The sequence below is a fragment of the Castor canadensis genome, chromosome 17 (genome assembly GCF_047511655.1).
Source record: "Castor canadensis chromosome 17, mCasCan1.hap1v2, whole genome shotgun sequence".
In the NCBI taxonomy this organism is placed as follows: Eukaryota; Metazoa; Chordata; class Mammalia; order Rodentia; family Castoridae; genus Castor; species Castor canadensis.
Window position 1 is genome coordinate 23,438,190 of NC_133402.1, and position 15,788 is coordinate 23,453,977.

The 15,788-nt window shown below is 42.0% G+C and overlaps 1 protein-coding gene and 1 long non-coding RNA gene across 3 annotated transcripts in view; one reads left to right on the top strand and one right to left on the bottom strand.

The window, feature by feature from the left end:
- Positions 1-12,332, top strand: part of Dnah3 (dynein axonemal heavy chain 3) — a 201,749-nt gene extending 189,417 nt beyond the window's left edge. For both annotated transcript variants that reach the window (XM_074059600.1, XM_074059601.1), the window contains exons 56-61: positions 3,101-3,255; positions 4,015-4,182; positions 5,943-6,085; positions 9,284-9,488; positions 10,710-10,847; positions 11,979-12,332. In XM_074059600.1, the coding sequence (XP_073915701.1) occupies positions 3,101-3,255; positions 4,015-4,182; positions 5,943-6,085; positions 9,284-9,488; positions 10,710-10,847; positions 11,979-12,332 (1,163 nt within the window). The remainder of the gene's footprint in view (positions 1-3,100; positions 3,256-4,014; positions 4,183-5,942; positions 6,086-9,283; positions 9,489-10,709; positions 10,848-11,978) is intronic.
- Positions 2,014-10,142, bottom strand: LOC141418569 (uncharacterized). Its single transcript, XR_012443197.1, has 3 exons — positions 7,943-10,142; positions 5,624-5,832; positions 2,014-3,176 (listed from the first exon to the last, which is right to left on the bottom strand). It is a non-coding gene; the product is annotated as an uncharacterized lncRNA (long non-coding RNA).
- Positions 12,333-15,788: the final 3,456 nt, after the last annotated feature.

The window sequence follows — 15,788 nt, forward strand, 5'->3', positions numbered from 1 at the left end:
ATGGGTCAAAGTTATCCATGATTTTTCAAGTACCCAGCCCTTTAGCAGGGACAGTGGAGAATTTAGAACAGAGCTAAGGCACATCCTGACTGTCCCCCACCCTCAGGACCTTGTGCTCTTGCTACAAAAAGCAGACATGTATGCAGCTACATAGAAATGAACTTTCCTTCATAATCATTAGACCCAGAGTCTACAAGGGTATCCCCTGTAGGAAAGTTTGCTGATGAGGAAGAAGTGGTGAGGCCTTATGCCCTCCAGCACTGCCACACTGACTTCAGGGCAGGGTAGGGGAAACCATTCTTTCTTTCTTTTGCTACTGGGGTTTGAACTCAACTCAGAGCCTACATCTTGAGCCACTCCACCAGTCCTTTTTTGTGATAGATTTTTTTCAAGATAGGGTCTCACGAACTATTTTCCCTGGCTGGCTTCGAACCGTTATCCTCCTGATCTCTGCCTCCTGAGTAGTTTAGAATTACAGGTGTGAGCCACCGGTGCCTGGCTCATTCTTTCTAACACTGTAGCTCAAATGCTACCATAAACTTTCTTACAACTGAAACAAGCTGCAATGTTCAAGCTGAACTTCCCTAAAAGCCTGAAGATATCAACAAAGAGAGCTGCAGAAATCTAGATGAGCTAGCTCAGGGTGAAACTATTTCTAGTTTCTTACTATTACTTGGTATTAGCTTCCTCTAGCCCTTACTTCTCCCTTAACTAGCCATTCAGGATTCCCTCCTAGACATTGAGAGCCCTCCAACTCAGGAGCAAAAGAAGCTGAGACCTCTTGCTCCCCAACTTGATTCTTGCTTCCTTTCCTGTCTGTAGACCTGCCTTTTCCTAAAATAGTTTAACTTGGGAATGAGCCCACCCTTCATGGTGCTCTTGTGTACGTACATATATACACACATACATGTATGACTCCTCTTTGCAGAACCAGTGTGTTAACCCCAACTTCCAAATACCAGGTGGCACCCATACACTGCAATTTGGACCAGCTAAAAAATGTATCCTGGGTTGGTAAGCAGGATTTGATAGCCCCTCTAAAGAAATCTGAGTCTATAAGTCCAGATCTCAGGTGTGGTAGTGTACACCTGTAATCTCAGCATTCAGAGGGCTGAGGCAGGAAGATCATAAGTTCAAGGCCAGACTGGACTGCCTAGTAAGACCCTGTCTCAAAGAGAGAGAGACAGGGAGAGAGAGAAAGAGGGAGGGAGAGTGAGAGAGAGATCCAGATCTCAGAATGATGTTAATATTGAGGGAGTGGGGTGGGGTGGCAAAGTGGCATTACAAAGTAGTAGTATGTATAAGATAATCTCATTTTAAAAAATATATAATAGCTATAATTAATCAAATGCTTTCTATAGGCAAAACATCATGCGGAATGCTTTACAAACATATTAGTTTTAACCACAACCTTGTAAACTGGGTACTGCAATTATCTTTACTTTTTGACCAAGTTGCAGCACTGGAATAGAATTCAGCACTGTCTCATTCCAAAGACCTTGCCCTAAGCCACAATTAAAAAATGCTTTATGGAATCCTCATACACTGCTGGTGGAAATGTAAACTAGCAGTTTACAACCACTGTGGAAAACAATATGGAGACTTCTTAAAAAACTAAACATAGATCTGCCATATGATCCAGCAATACCACTCCTAGGGATATACCTGAAGGAATTCAACTCAAGTTATCACAAAAACACCCACACACCCATGTTTATTGTAACATTATTTACAGTAGCCAAGCTATGGAAACAGCCAAGATGCCCTACAACTGATGAATGGATCACGAAAATGTGGTATTTATACATAATGGAATTCTACTCAGCCACGAAGAAGAATGAAATTTTATCATTTGCGAGTAAATGTATGGAACTAGAGAACATCATTTTTTTTTCCATTTTTCTTTTATTATTCATATGTGCATACAAGGATTGGTTCATTTCTCCCCACTGCCCCCACCCCCTCCCTTACCACCCACTCCGCCCCCTCCCTCTCCCCCCCAATACCCAGCAGAAACTATTTTGCCCTTATTTCTAATTTTGTTGTAGAGAGAGTATAAGCAATAATAGGAAGGAACAAGAGTTTTTGCTGGTTGAGATAAGGATAGCTATACAGGGCATTGACTCACATTGATTTCCTGTGCGTGGGTGTTACCTTCTAGGTTAATTCTTTTTGATCTAACCTTTTCTCTAGTACCTGTTCCCCTTTTCCTATTGGCCTCAGTTGCTTTAAGGCATCTGCTTTAGTTTCTCTGTGTTAAGGGCAACAAATGCTAGCTAGTTTTTTAGGTGTCTTACCTATCCTCATCCCTCCCTTGTGTGCTCTCGCTTTTATCATGTGCTCATAGTCCAATCCCCTTGTTGTGTTTGCCCTTGATCTAATGTCCACATATGAGGGAGAACATACGATTTTTGGTTTTTTGAGCCAGGCTAACCTCACTCAGAATGATGTTCTCCAATTCCATCCATTTACCAGTGAATGATAACATTTCGTTCTTCTTCATGGTTGCATAAAATTCCATTGTGTATAGATACCACATTTTCTTAATCCATTCGTCAGTGGTGGGACATCTTGGCTGAGAACATCATTTTAAGAGAAGTTAGCCAGGTTAAGAAGGCCAAAAATCATATGTTCTCTCTCACATGTGGATTATAGACCAAAAACAAATACAGTAATGTTATTGGGTGGTAGCACAAACAATGTATACACATGTAAGTAAATGTAAAAATGATAAAATAAAAGGAGAAAGAAAAAAATAATGCTTTTCATGTTTTTTGTATATACATATCTAAGGGAAAAATGTCTGGAAAAATGCCTAAAAATTAATAGTTATCTTTAGTGAAATTCTTACTGATTGAACTGTTTTTCTTTCAGTTTAATCTCTCTTTTTATAATTTCCAATACGGAGAACATGTATTATTTTTGTGGTAACCATAATACCCAAAAGGTCTTCTTATCTCATGGTGAACATGCATCAGCAATCCTGTGTTGGACCACACATAGGTCTTCATGGTTGGAAGAAACCCCTGTATCAGGTTAATGACCAAGTTCAAGATGACCTTTCCCTGTGCTCAACTTCTTCCTGTTGGTTGTCCCCCAGGGGAATGTAATTATGGAGGCAGAGTGACTGATGACAAAGACAGGCGTCTCCTGTTGTCTCTTTTGTCCACTTTCTACTGTAAGGAAATTGAACAGGACCATTACTTCCTTGCTCCTGGAGAGACTTACTACATCCCTCCCCATGGCTCCTACCAGGTAAGGATGGCCTTCCTTTATCTCCAGAGGGTCTCAGTAGTCTCCATATGGCGAGGGGATGCAGGGTAGACAAGGAAAGGCCTACCTCTCTGAGATCCATAAGCTGTTTCTGATATTTCAAAGACCCTCTGAGGGAGATGTTGTTACTGCTTAATGAATGCTGGTCAATCTGGTGGAACCAGGGTGGAGCAGAGAGGATAGTTAAGATGAAGTCTTGGTCTTACCAGACTGGTAATTGTTACTGTTAACAAAGGTTCAAAGGTGATAAAAGGGAGGGAAAGAAAAACTAGTTAGGGGGATAAGACAGGAAAGATGAAAACAAGAAATATGAAGGAAGGATGAAAATTACATTTATTGACTACCTATAATGTGCCAAAGTCTTAATTCCTTTATAACCTCATTTGTTTTCCAATTTACAGATAAGGAAACTGGGGTTTCAGATGACTGGTTCAAGGTTACACAGTTTATGATTAACTTAGGATCCAAACTCATTTCTGTGTAACTCTAAAGCCCGGAATACCTGGGGGGAAGCAGAGAGGAAGCCAGGGTGGGACAAAAGACAGCCCATTTGCTTTCATACTCATTCCCCAGAAATCTATGAAAAAGAGCTTGGTATGTGTTCACCAAGACTGGGTGGTGAGATGGGCAATACTACTGACCCAGTGTGATTCCTGTTTGGGTTGAGCTTAGCCATGCCCTGAGTCATTTGTGGGACTTCAAAGACCCTGCATTTATGTCAACTGAAGATTTCCTTTCCAGACCTACATTGAGTATCTCAGGACCCTCCCCATCACAGCCCACCCAGAAGTATTTGGCCTCCATGAGAATGCTGACATCACCAAGGACAACCAGGAAACCAACCAACTCTTTCAAGGGGTGCTATTGACTCTCCCTAGACAGTCAGGAGGGAGTGGCAAGTCCCCTCAGGTAACCAGGCTTGAGGAAGGATACATAATTCAATTTCCCAGGCAGTTTTCTATCTAGTGGGCACACAAGATTGTGGGTGATGACCAAGAAGGCAGAAAAGTAGAGGGCTGATAAGACTCCTAAGGGAGGGGCTGGGTGCTCTGGCCTTACTACTGAAAGTCCTTAAATACAGAGCTGAAAGGGAACCAGAATTTCTAAAATGTCAATTATTCCTATATAAACTTCATGATTTTTTTTGCCATATTCACTCATTATCTATATTCCATTGACATTATATTTAAAGCTATTTTGATTAAAAACATTTATTTTATAAACTGCATCAGAGCAGTAAGTGGAGACCCAATATCATTTCCATAAAGTTATGATAGTCATGGAAGGAAGGAAGGGAGAAAAGAAGGAAGAGAGGGAAGGAGGGAGGAAGGGAGGGATTAAATTTTTCTCAGATGATGTTGCTGGCCAAAGCCAAGTAGACTTCTTGTGAAAAGGAGGAAGATCAGCAGATGTTAAAGAACTGTTAAATTAGCACAGATCTGAGACTTTATTTTTCACAGGAATGAAAAAAAGACAATTAGAACTTGAAAAAGAGAGCAATTTTCTCATTATTTTCAGCATTATTTTGTGTCCTAGAAACACCTAAAATCATGCTGGGTACTTCTTGTGGTCCCAGGGCACACTTTGTGAAGCACTGACCCAGTCTACTCTGTTCAGTCTATAAGTAAGAAGTAAATGAACCCTGAGAGAGGAGATGACCAGTTTCAAGTCCTTCATAAAATCAAAGGCACTGCCAGATACAGAATGACATCTCCTGCCTGACTCCACAACCTTCTCTCTCCCACTCTGCCCTTCCCTTCTCCATTCTCCATGCTGTCTCATGTTCAGTTGCTCTCACTTGTGAATCTTGTTTACTGGATTTCCTGATTGGGTTCATAGTGCCATAAGTGGCACTTGGTATGAAGGTGAACGAGCCTTGTTGGCATGTCTTGCTGTAGGTGTGGAATTTTCCTGTAGTGGGAAGACAGAAAGAAGCTATATTCTTCCCTCTCAGTCCCACAGGATGGGAGGACTATCTGGCTGTCCCATTTCCAGCCTCTACTCTTTGATCCTCTGCGGCTATCCCCTTCCTTACTTGGCTAAACCCAGTGCCCTGGGATTTTCTTGCTCAATGCTGGGGAATAACCTACTGCCTTCCCAAGAGTCATGGCATTAAGAATGAATCCCATCTGCACCAGGAGCTGGTCCTAAGGATGGAGACTTGTAGGAGATTCTCAGCCAGGGTTGACCTTGAAGACAGTAAGTGTTTTCGGAAGTGTTTGGTGCTGCCCTGAGGCTACCTGGCTGAGCAGGAGTGTCCCACCTGCCCTCCAGCTCTTGCCCCAGGTGTGAGAACAGAGTGGTCATTGCTCAGCATTTTCACTTTCTCTGCAAAGGGGTGATGTCCTACCTAAAGATGGTGAGGTGATGAGTGTGCCTTCCTTCCCTGCAGAGGCAGAATTGGCTTCTGTGGGAGAGTTCTCAGAAAGATTCCACTGAATATATGTTAAAAGACAGATGCTAATGGGCTTGGTGGTGTAGGCCTGTAATCCCAGCCCTTGGGCCACAGAGGCAGCAGGATCATGTGTTCAAGGCCAGCTTGGACTACACAGTGAGAACCTGTCTTAACAAAAACAACAACAAAAGACAAATGTTTCAAGTTTACCCAGATAAAGCCCCCATGTACAGGTCTTATTTCTCATTTACATCTCTATTATCTTCATTTCAAGGAAGTGGTGGAGGAGCTGGCCCAGGACATACTCTCCAAGCTTCCCAATGATTTTGATTTGGAAAAGGTCATGAAGTTGTACCCTGTGGTCTATAAGGAATCAATGAATACTGTCCTAAGGCAGGAACTCATCAGATTCAACAGGTGGGCCAGATGCTCTTGCTGGGATCCTGAGAGTTGGAGCATGAGGAGTGGAGGAGTGGAGACTAAGTGGGCAGTGGCTGAGAGGGACACTTGATAAGGGGCTGCTATGCATACAAAGTGGTTTGCCTCACCCACAGGGAGAGCTATAAATAGAACCATACATGGCAAGTGTTGGCCCAGGGTTAAATCACTCCTTCTATTCATTCTCTCTCATTCATTCATGTGACATCAATAGTCAAATTAAAACCAATACCAAGCACAGGCTAATAGTAAAAGTAGTCATGAGAGCTACTTTTATTGAGCCCCTTAGTGGTGGATATGGTTCCAAGTACTATGCATGGTTCTCACTCAAATTACATGTAATCTTTTGAAATATTCAGTTATCAATCCCTTTACCACCATTTTATAGATGAGGAAACTCATCTGGGCATGATGAGCTATAGTCTTAGTTTGTTCATTAGACACCAGATCCAATGGCTTCCATCCTGTACTACTCAAGTCTCCCCCAAGGTGACTGAAGCCCTTCCTTGGTGGCCACAGGGATCTTTACTAACTTTTACTACTGGCCATTGTAATAAAAGATTGAGATCGAAAAGGATTAAGTAGCTTGTTATTCAATGGCAGAACTGAGTATGAGCCCAGGTTGTTTGATTCCAGAGCCCATATATGAAATCAAGGTAAATGCAGCAAGCAGTGAGAAAAGTTCATCCCATTGTTTCTTCCATAGTGTTATTGACTGGCCATGGGGCCAAGGGTCTCTATCCTTCTAGTCCCCCTGACATTTTTCCAATTAGTACAGCATAGAGCCCAGTGGAATCACTATGATTGGATTTCAAAATTGTCAAAACAGAAAGTTATCAAAGCCCATTAGGCCAGATGAGGAAACTGAGGCCCAGATTTGGTTCTGGTTGGATGCAGAACCAAATAGGCTAAAACTCATTACTTCTGCCTCCAAGTCCAGTTCTGCTACAGATACTGTGGCTATGGCTTTCATTTTGCCTCAGGGGTCATTGCTCAGTTTTAGGGACAGTCTTGGCTCCGGAGGACTACAGAACTGGAGAAATGTCATCTGAGATTTCTCAGCTTTGCTAGTCTCAGGGTTACTCTAGAGTCAAGAGTCATATAGGATATCAAACAAGGTATGGGGTGTGAGCCTAGGATGAGGCCACCTCTGCTGCAAGTCAGATGCCTTGGCATGATGGGCTGTCATCCTTGTTCCTCTAATCAGACACCAAATCCAATGGCTTCTTCCTCTGCTACTACCCATACTCCCCTAAGGCCATGGGAGCTCTTTCTTGATGATTATGGGGCCTTCATTAGGTTCTACCACTGGCCATTATAATACAAGAGGGCAGGGCAGTCATGTACTGGTGGCTTATATCTGTAATCCTAGCTACATAGGAGGCAGAGATTAGGAGAATTGCAGTTCAGTGCCAGCCTAGGGCAAATAGTTTGGGAGATCCTATGTTGACAATCTCATCACAAAAGAAGGCGGGGGTGGTGGAGTGGCTTAAATGGTAGACCACCTGCCTAGCAAGCATGAGGTCCTGAGTTCAAACCCCAGTACTGCCAAAAAAAAAAAAAAAGAGGGCAGAGTAACAGCAATCTCCACCTTCAGAAATACTCTACTGTCCCTCCCCACAACATGTTTCTGTCTGGCTATCCAGTGGTACAGGAAGTCCAAAATGGCTAGGTGACAGTTTAGCTTCCAATTCAGGGAGCCATTATTGTGTTTTCTTGGGCAAATATTCCTTCCTTGGGTATTAAAACCTCAAAACTAGCAGAGTTCCTAGTTGCAAGAACAGAAAACAATTTTAAGTAGGGCTTTAGATGTTATAGAAATGTGTGATGTTGTACCTCAGGTGATAACTTTGTCTTGAGTCCTCAGCAAGCATGTGTACCTGATACCAAAACCTGAAATTCCCTTTTCTGAATTTGATCATTTTCTTGATTAATCCCAATCCATTAAGTTGAGATTCCACAAATCTTTGAAGATGAGAAGCTCTTTCAGGTGGCAGTTGCCTTTTCTCTTTTTTTCCTCACAATTCTATAAAAAGAACAACTTTGGAAATATGAATCAAAAGCCTTAAAACTATATATGTCCTTTGACCCAGAATTCTTTTCATTTTTTGAGACAGTCTTGCCCTGCAGCCCAGGCTAGCCTTGAACTTATGATCTTCTCACCTTAGCACCTCCCTCCCCGAAGTGGTGGAATTACAGGCATGCACCACTGCCTGGACCAGAAATTCTTTTCCTAAGAAAATAATTCCAAGCAGGGTGTGGTGGCTCAAGCCTATAATCCTAGGTACTCAGAGGTGAAGATCAGGAGGATTTGGGTTCCAGGCCAGTACAGGCAAAAAGTTTGTGAGACCCCATCTCAACCAATGGCTGGGCATAGTTGCATGTGCCTGTCATCCCAACTATGCTGGAAAGCACAAATAGGAGGATCATGGTCCAGGCTGGCTGGGGCATAAAGTGAGGCCCTCTCAAGAATAACCAATGCAACAATGAAACCCCCTGTACAACTATTATATGCTAATAAAAATAGATTATACATAAAAATGTTTAAACATAAAATGTTTTAAACATAAAAATGTTTATAAATGAAAAACTAACCAATGCAAAAAGGGATAGCAGAATGGTTCAAGTGGTAGAGCATCTGCCTAGTGAGCACAAAGCCCTGAGCTCATTCTCAGTTATGAAAAAAAAGAAGAATAAAAAATATTTACAAATTTGCACAAAAATTGACATGGAGGGATTTTCCTAGCAATGTTGTTTACAATGACAACAATGTAGAAATAATGTTTTAACAACAAGGGAATAATTAAATAAAATGAAACAATTTGCAGTCATTAAAAAGGACAACTTAAGTCAGGTATAATATAGAATGAGCCCATTGAAAAAACATTTGTGATCGGGTATGGTGGTAAATACCTGTTACTTTAGTTTGATGTCAGCCTGGGCTACAAAGTGATACCCTGTCTCAAAGAAGGAAGGAAGGAAAGGAAGGAGTGTTTACATGGAGAAAGATCTGGAAAGATATACATTAATCATTAGGTGATGACATAATATTAATTTTTTTATCCATTGCCTGATCTTTGAAAGGGATGAAAGATCAAAGGACACCTGGAGTTAGTGTACTTGGGTAGAATGGGGACACTGGAAAGGCAGGCTAAACCAGCTCCTTTGTTCTTGCAGGCTTACCAAAGTGGTTCGCAGAAGCCTCATTGATCTTGGCCGAGCCATCAAAGGGCAGGTTCTGATGTCCTCAGAGCTGGAGGAAGTCTTCAATAGTGTGCTCGTGGGTAAAGTGCCAGTTATGTGGGCAGCCAAGTCCTACCCATCACTGAAGCCCCTGGGGGGCTATGTGGCTGACCTACTGGCCCGCCTGGCCTTCTTCCAGGTACCTGGAAGTTGGGGAAACTGGGTACCCGGCATGCTTACTTAGGTGGAGAAGACATTCTGAAGTAGCAGATTAGAGATGGGTGAGAAGGGCAGGCAGCCATGCAGCAACCTGGATTGGGCACCTGACTTTCCAGAGTTGGGGCAAGAGACAGACTTTTCAAAATCCTTAGAAATACTGTAGTCTGTGGAGAAAGGAATAGGAACTAGAATAAATGTCACACAATGGTGGCTCATGGGACAGATCTGGCCAGTGGATATGCTTGATTTGGCTGCCTGGTAATTAAAAATTTTTGAGCTAGTATGTAAACATTAGATTTTTACACATAAAAATCCAGATATAGGGGCTCGGGAGTGTAGCTTTGTATTAGTGTCCATGCCTAATATGAGGTGTGAGATCCTGAGTTCAATCATCAACAATGCAAAAGAAAAAAAAAAAAAAAAACCTCCAGCTGTTTGTCCTGCAAAAAATAGAAGACCTGAAACAATGTGCCTACATTCATGCATAACAACTATTGCTGGAGATGACTAGTTGTTGCTCAGTTTAGACAGCACACATATTCTGCTCTCCTGTAATTCCACCTTGTTGTATCCCCAACACCAGATTGCACCTGTGCTTTTCCTTTCCTCTCCTTTTTCTTTCCTTCCATCCTTCTTCCCTCCCAACCCCCCTCCCTCCTTTTTTCTCTCCTCCCCCTTTTCCCTCTGTCTCTCTCTCTCAGACGGGTTCTCACTATGTAGCTGACGGTGACCTTGAATTTGCCATCATGCTGGAATTACTGCCAACATGCCCAGCTGCACATGTACTTTTCTTAAATATATTTCTTTGTACCTTCATTTCAAAAGCGGAAAAATATAAATTAAACCAAGAGGGCTGCCTGCTTCAAGCAAAATGAGGAGTATTTCTTTGTGTGGAAGCCAGGCATCATGGCCCATGCTTATAATCCCAGCGACTTGAGGCAGAGACAAGAGGATTGAGAGTTAAAGGCTAGCTAGGGCAGTTAGTAGAGACTCTTTCTTAAAAACAAAATGATGACTAAAGATCTGGGGACATGGCTTATGTGGTAGAGTGCTTGCCTAGAAGGCATGAGGCTCTGGGTTCAATCCCCAGTACTGCCAAAAAAAAAAAAAAATTCCTTTGTGTGACTCATTTACATTACTTGCCTTTGAACTATCTTTGATGTGTTATTGATTTTGAATTTTGATTTTTATGGCTCTGCAGGAGTGGATTGATAAGGGGCCCCCTGTAGTGTTTTGGATCTCTGGATTCTACTTCACACAGTCTTTTTTGACTGGTGTCTCTCAGAATTATTCCCGGAAATACACCATCCCCATTGACCATGTTGGATTTGAGTTTGAGGTATGGATATTTTGGAATAAGTCAGCTCCAGCGACCAACCAGAGAAAGCAATATTGCCTATTTCCTTGTAGATTCAAACATTTGGGTGTGTTAAGGTCCAAATGCTTCTAAGAAGCTACAAATAGTTATTTAGCATGACTTACAATAGCTCCAAAAGCTATTTGTAACATAATCAGAAAACTTCCAAGCTTTGTGTGCTTGTCTAACATGTATATTAAAAGAAATCTTTCCAGAGGAAAATTCTGCCACTGTCATACCAATAACATGAAAGCATCTTTCCATGATGCCTATTCAGCTAGTGGACTCATTTAGACGAATGTTAATACCATGAGATAGTCCTTAGAATGGGAAAAATGTTCTATTCACAACAAACAACAACAAAATTTAAATTAGCATGCTGTTAAATGGCACTTGTGCTCTGATTCACCCTAATCCCCACCACTCCTGATTATTTTATACCTGGGCCATTTTCTGCCTTGCCTAAAGGAATTTGAGTTTATTAGCACTCGATTTAAACAGTGATAGCCAGGTGCCGGTGGCTCATCCTATAATCCTAGCTACTCAGGAGGCAGAGATCAGGAGGATCTTGGTTTAAAGCTAGCCCCTGCAAACAGTTCACAAAAAAGGGCTGGTGACTCAAGGTGCAAACCCCAGTACTGAAAGAAAAAAAACAACAAAAAAACCCCAAAAATCAACAAACAAACAAACAAAAAATAGTGGTAAACTGGAGCTCACTCATACCAGCTCACCAGAGCCAGTTGTTGCATCTTCAAGAATTGTGTGAGCTGGTTCTTAGTTGGTAGCCTTTACACCACAGAAATTGGTAAAAACTATAAATCAAGTTCTCCTTATCTCCATCCCCAGAACTGTTATAACAGCCTGGGTCTGAATCAGAATCTAATCCCTTACTTCACAGATCCAGGGTCACTAAGCTATAGTTAATATGGTCTCCTGGCTCCTACTTTAGTGTATTCTTTATGCCCATCATATGTAAGGGAAGAACCAGACCTGGAAAATATATGGCAAGAAGGAGTATTGTCACTGAAGCCCATTGCAGCCAGGTTGCTGTTTATTGCTGCCTCGTGTAGGTAAATGGCAGGTTACGGAACTCACAGCTTTCTACTCTTCCAGGTAACCACACAAGAAACAGCCATAGAGAGTAACCCAGAAGATGGGGCCTATATAAAAGGTCTCTTCCTAGAAGGTGCCCGCTGGGACAGGAGAGTTATGCAGATTGGAGAATCTCTCCCCAAAATCCTCTATGACCCCTTACCCATCATTTGGTTGAAACCTGGAAAGAGTGCAACATTTCTGCATCAGAACATTTATGTGTGTCCAGTCTACAAAACAAGTGCCCGGAGAGGTACTCTCTCCACTACTGGCCACTCTACCAACTACGTCCTCTCCATTGAGCTCCCAACAAACATGCCCCAGAAGCACTGGATAAACCGAGGGGTGGCTTCATTGTGCCAACTGGATAACTGATGGCATTTGTCTCAAAATAGAAAGTAAATGGCATTTCATTCTCTACTATGACCTAGTCTTCTTTTCTTGAGTCACATAGTAGGATGGTGATAACACAGATATTTCACAACTCTATAAAAAGTAGGTTATTGTTATTATCCTCATTTTATGGTTGCAGATACAAAGAAGGTAACATCTTCCAAATCAGATAGCTACTAAAGTAGAATCTGAACACAGGAAGTGTTCAACCTACACTTTTAGGCTTAAGATCCCTTGTGGTTATATTTTTACCTAATTTTTTACTGAAACTGTCACTGAATTTCAATAACTTTTTCCCTCTATCTGTTGTAGATGTTGATAAAAAGAAACTTTAGATTCTTGTATCCAACGTGGATGCATCTGGGCAAGATCTGTAGACATTGTGAGGGTGATAATAAAAAGTTTATTAAAGGTTGGGGAGAGGAGTTACAAAAGGCCATGGTGGGCCAGATTTGAGGTGGAAGCAGTAAGGAGGAGTAAAACCTGAGCAGTTCTTGATCACCAATAATTGATGAGTGGGAAGGGGTTTGGGGGTCCATGGGCTAGGGTGGTGGTGGGCTAAGGTGGTGGTTCAAGCTAAGATGTGAACAATCTGTGCCTACTTGCAACTGAAAGGAGTCTTGGCAGCTATTAAAAACTTTTTTGTAATTGAGAGCCCCGTGCCATGTGCCAGGTGGTTCACACCTGTAATCCTAGCTACTCAGGAGGCAGAGATCAGGAGGATTGCAGTTAGGAGCCAGCCTGGGCAAATAGTTTGCAAGACCCTGTCTCAGAAAAACTCCTCACATGGGGTTGGTGGAGTGGCTCAAGTGGTAGAGTGCCTGCCTAGCAAGTTTGAGGTCCTGGGCTCAAACCCCAGTACCACCTAAAAAAAAAGAATAAAACTCATCACAAAATCACTGGCTCATGGGGTGGGCCCTAAGTTCAAACCCCAGTACTGCAAAAATAAAAAACAAAAAGCCCTACACAAAACATGGCTCGGGGAATGGCTCAAGTGGTAGAGCACATGCCTAGCAAGCAGGAGGCCAGAGTTCAAACCCCAGTACCAAAAAAAATTCTTTTTTTCAGAGAGAGAGAAATATGTTCAATCTAAACTATAATATTAAGTCATAAGAATCTCAGTTTTTCTATGACCTGGCCTGCCTCACATTCACAGGGTACCATCAAGTTTCCTCCTAAGTTGAAAGGGGCTTGAGATACTTTTGCTAAAGTTCTTGACATATTTAAAATGCATGTCTCACAAAAATCTCCATTTTACAAATGCAAAGTTCCAAGTTAGTCAGTGACAGAACTGGGACCCAATTGCTTCTTGGTGCCAGGGCATTTTAGGCAACCATGCTATCACTGAGATACATCTCCAGCCCAGCCCCAATTGCTTCTGTATTAGCTTACATAGAAGAGCTAAAACTTAAGGAGATGAGAGAACCAGATTATGTTGCATGCCTATTGTGTGCCAGAATTTGTATTCAAGCCTTTTTGATATCTCACTTGGTCCTGTGTACTGGAAATGATCGTCTCTTCCTTTGGAATTCAGGGAAAATAAGTAACTGGCCTAACATCACCCAGTTCTTTCCCACTGCAGAGCCAGGTGGAGGTTTTCTGGCTCTTGAATGCATGCATTTTTCACTGCTGCGTGCTGCCTTCATGGCCATAGACTTGGCTATGTTCTACTATAGATTCCTGGAAAAGACGTGTAGTTCCAACTACTATGCCCAAGAAATTTCAATCACTTGTTTTTCCCCAGGGCCAGCTGGAGAGGGTTACTGAGAGATAAAAATCAAATTTTTGATGTATTCTTTGGCTCCAAGAGGCTTCTCTCAGGGTGTTCCACTGGTCACATAAGACTGCCTGAGTCTTAATGTGTCTGGCTTCTCTGCTTCTTCATTAGAACAAATGTCCTAACTCAGGACCTTTGATTTTTTCCTAAAGCTTCGGATAACCAAATAAACATATTCCAGAAAACTTTGGTTTCAATTTCTTTGTGGTGCTGATCAAATTCTGATTGAGGACTCTGAATTCTGAGATAAGCGAACCATCCAAGTGACCCCTTATGTGCAAAGGAAGTTCTCCAAATCTTGTCACAGAGCAAGAGACAACGAGGAGCTAGTCTCCAACTCAAAGAAGGCAGCTTAATAGATATCAAGACAGAAACAACCTTTTCCTTTGTGTGTGGGGAATCAGAATGAACAAACTGAGACTGTTGTATCATCAAATAAGATGGTTAGTCATGTGAGATGGAAAGATCGTCAGGATCCCAAATCCCTGACTCTTGGATGGGTAGATAAGCTACAGTGTGGCTGCAAAGGAGCTGGCAATGAGAAGATAGCTAAGAGAACAATTGAATTTTAATTGCAGTTATCTAACGCCAGCTTCAGCAACAAAACGCTGAGGGAGGCAAGGACTGTCGTTCTTCAGAGGTCAAGGAACAAAAAACATTCTGTGATGGGTTACATTTTTGTAATTTAAAACATTTCCTCCACTTTAAAAATAAAGATTGCCGTAAATGTAAGGTCACTTTCCATTGGGGCCAATGTGAAAATGTCTCCTCCTGGGAAAGAGCAATATGCTTTCCAGAAATCATGACTTAGTGGCTGGAATCCTGGGGCAGAGACAGCCGAGATCAGCCTGGCAAGAAACAGCAGGCCCTGCCTATAAATAGCTCAACAGATGATATTAAGCAAACTTGGTCACCAAGCAAGTTCTTACTTTAAAAAATCTAGTTGTTGAATAGTTATATTCAGTCCTTGGTGATGGAAGAAAATTACATTGAAGGAGGACTGCAGGGAAGGTAGGCTCAGTCTTTTTAAGACTGAAGAGAAAATGGGGGAAAATGTTATTTAAAAAAAATAAGCCAGGTGTAGTGATACATACCTGTAATTTCAGCACTTGGAATGCTGGGGCAGGAGGATCACGAGTTTTAGGCCAGTCTGGGCTGCACAGTGAAACCTTATCTCAGAAAAACCCCAAAAAACAAAACAACAACAAAAAACCATAGGTTATGTGGAAAGTTTGACAGTAAACTGGCAATTATGCATCATTGCTAAGGTGGTGAGACATAAAATTCACATTTAGTTAAAATTCCTGGAATGTAGAAGATCCTCAAAGTTTGGGTAGCAATCAGATGGTCTTCCATTGTGGGGAAGGCTGAGTGGGAAGGGTGGTTCTGAAAGTCAGTAAAATAAGGCAAAAATTGCATATAGTCAAAATCACCTTGGGTCACTTAGAAATGGATGGTGATGGAGAAAGTAAGCCTTGTCTCACTTGGTCCAGCATAGCCAGCTTTTCTTCCCATGCAGGAACAGAGCACTGTCTCATTGGCTGACCATCACATGAAGAAGCTGGCTTGGGTTCACATCCTAAATTGCATGGGAAATACTTAACTTTAGACCTGCCTCTAGGCAGGAAGATGCTTCCATATTGAGATCTGCTGGAAGAACA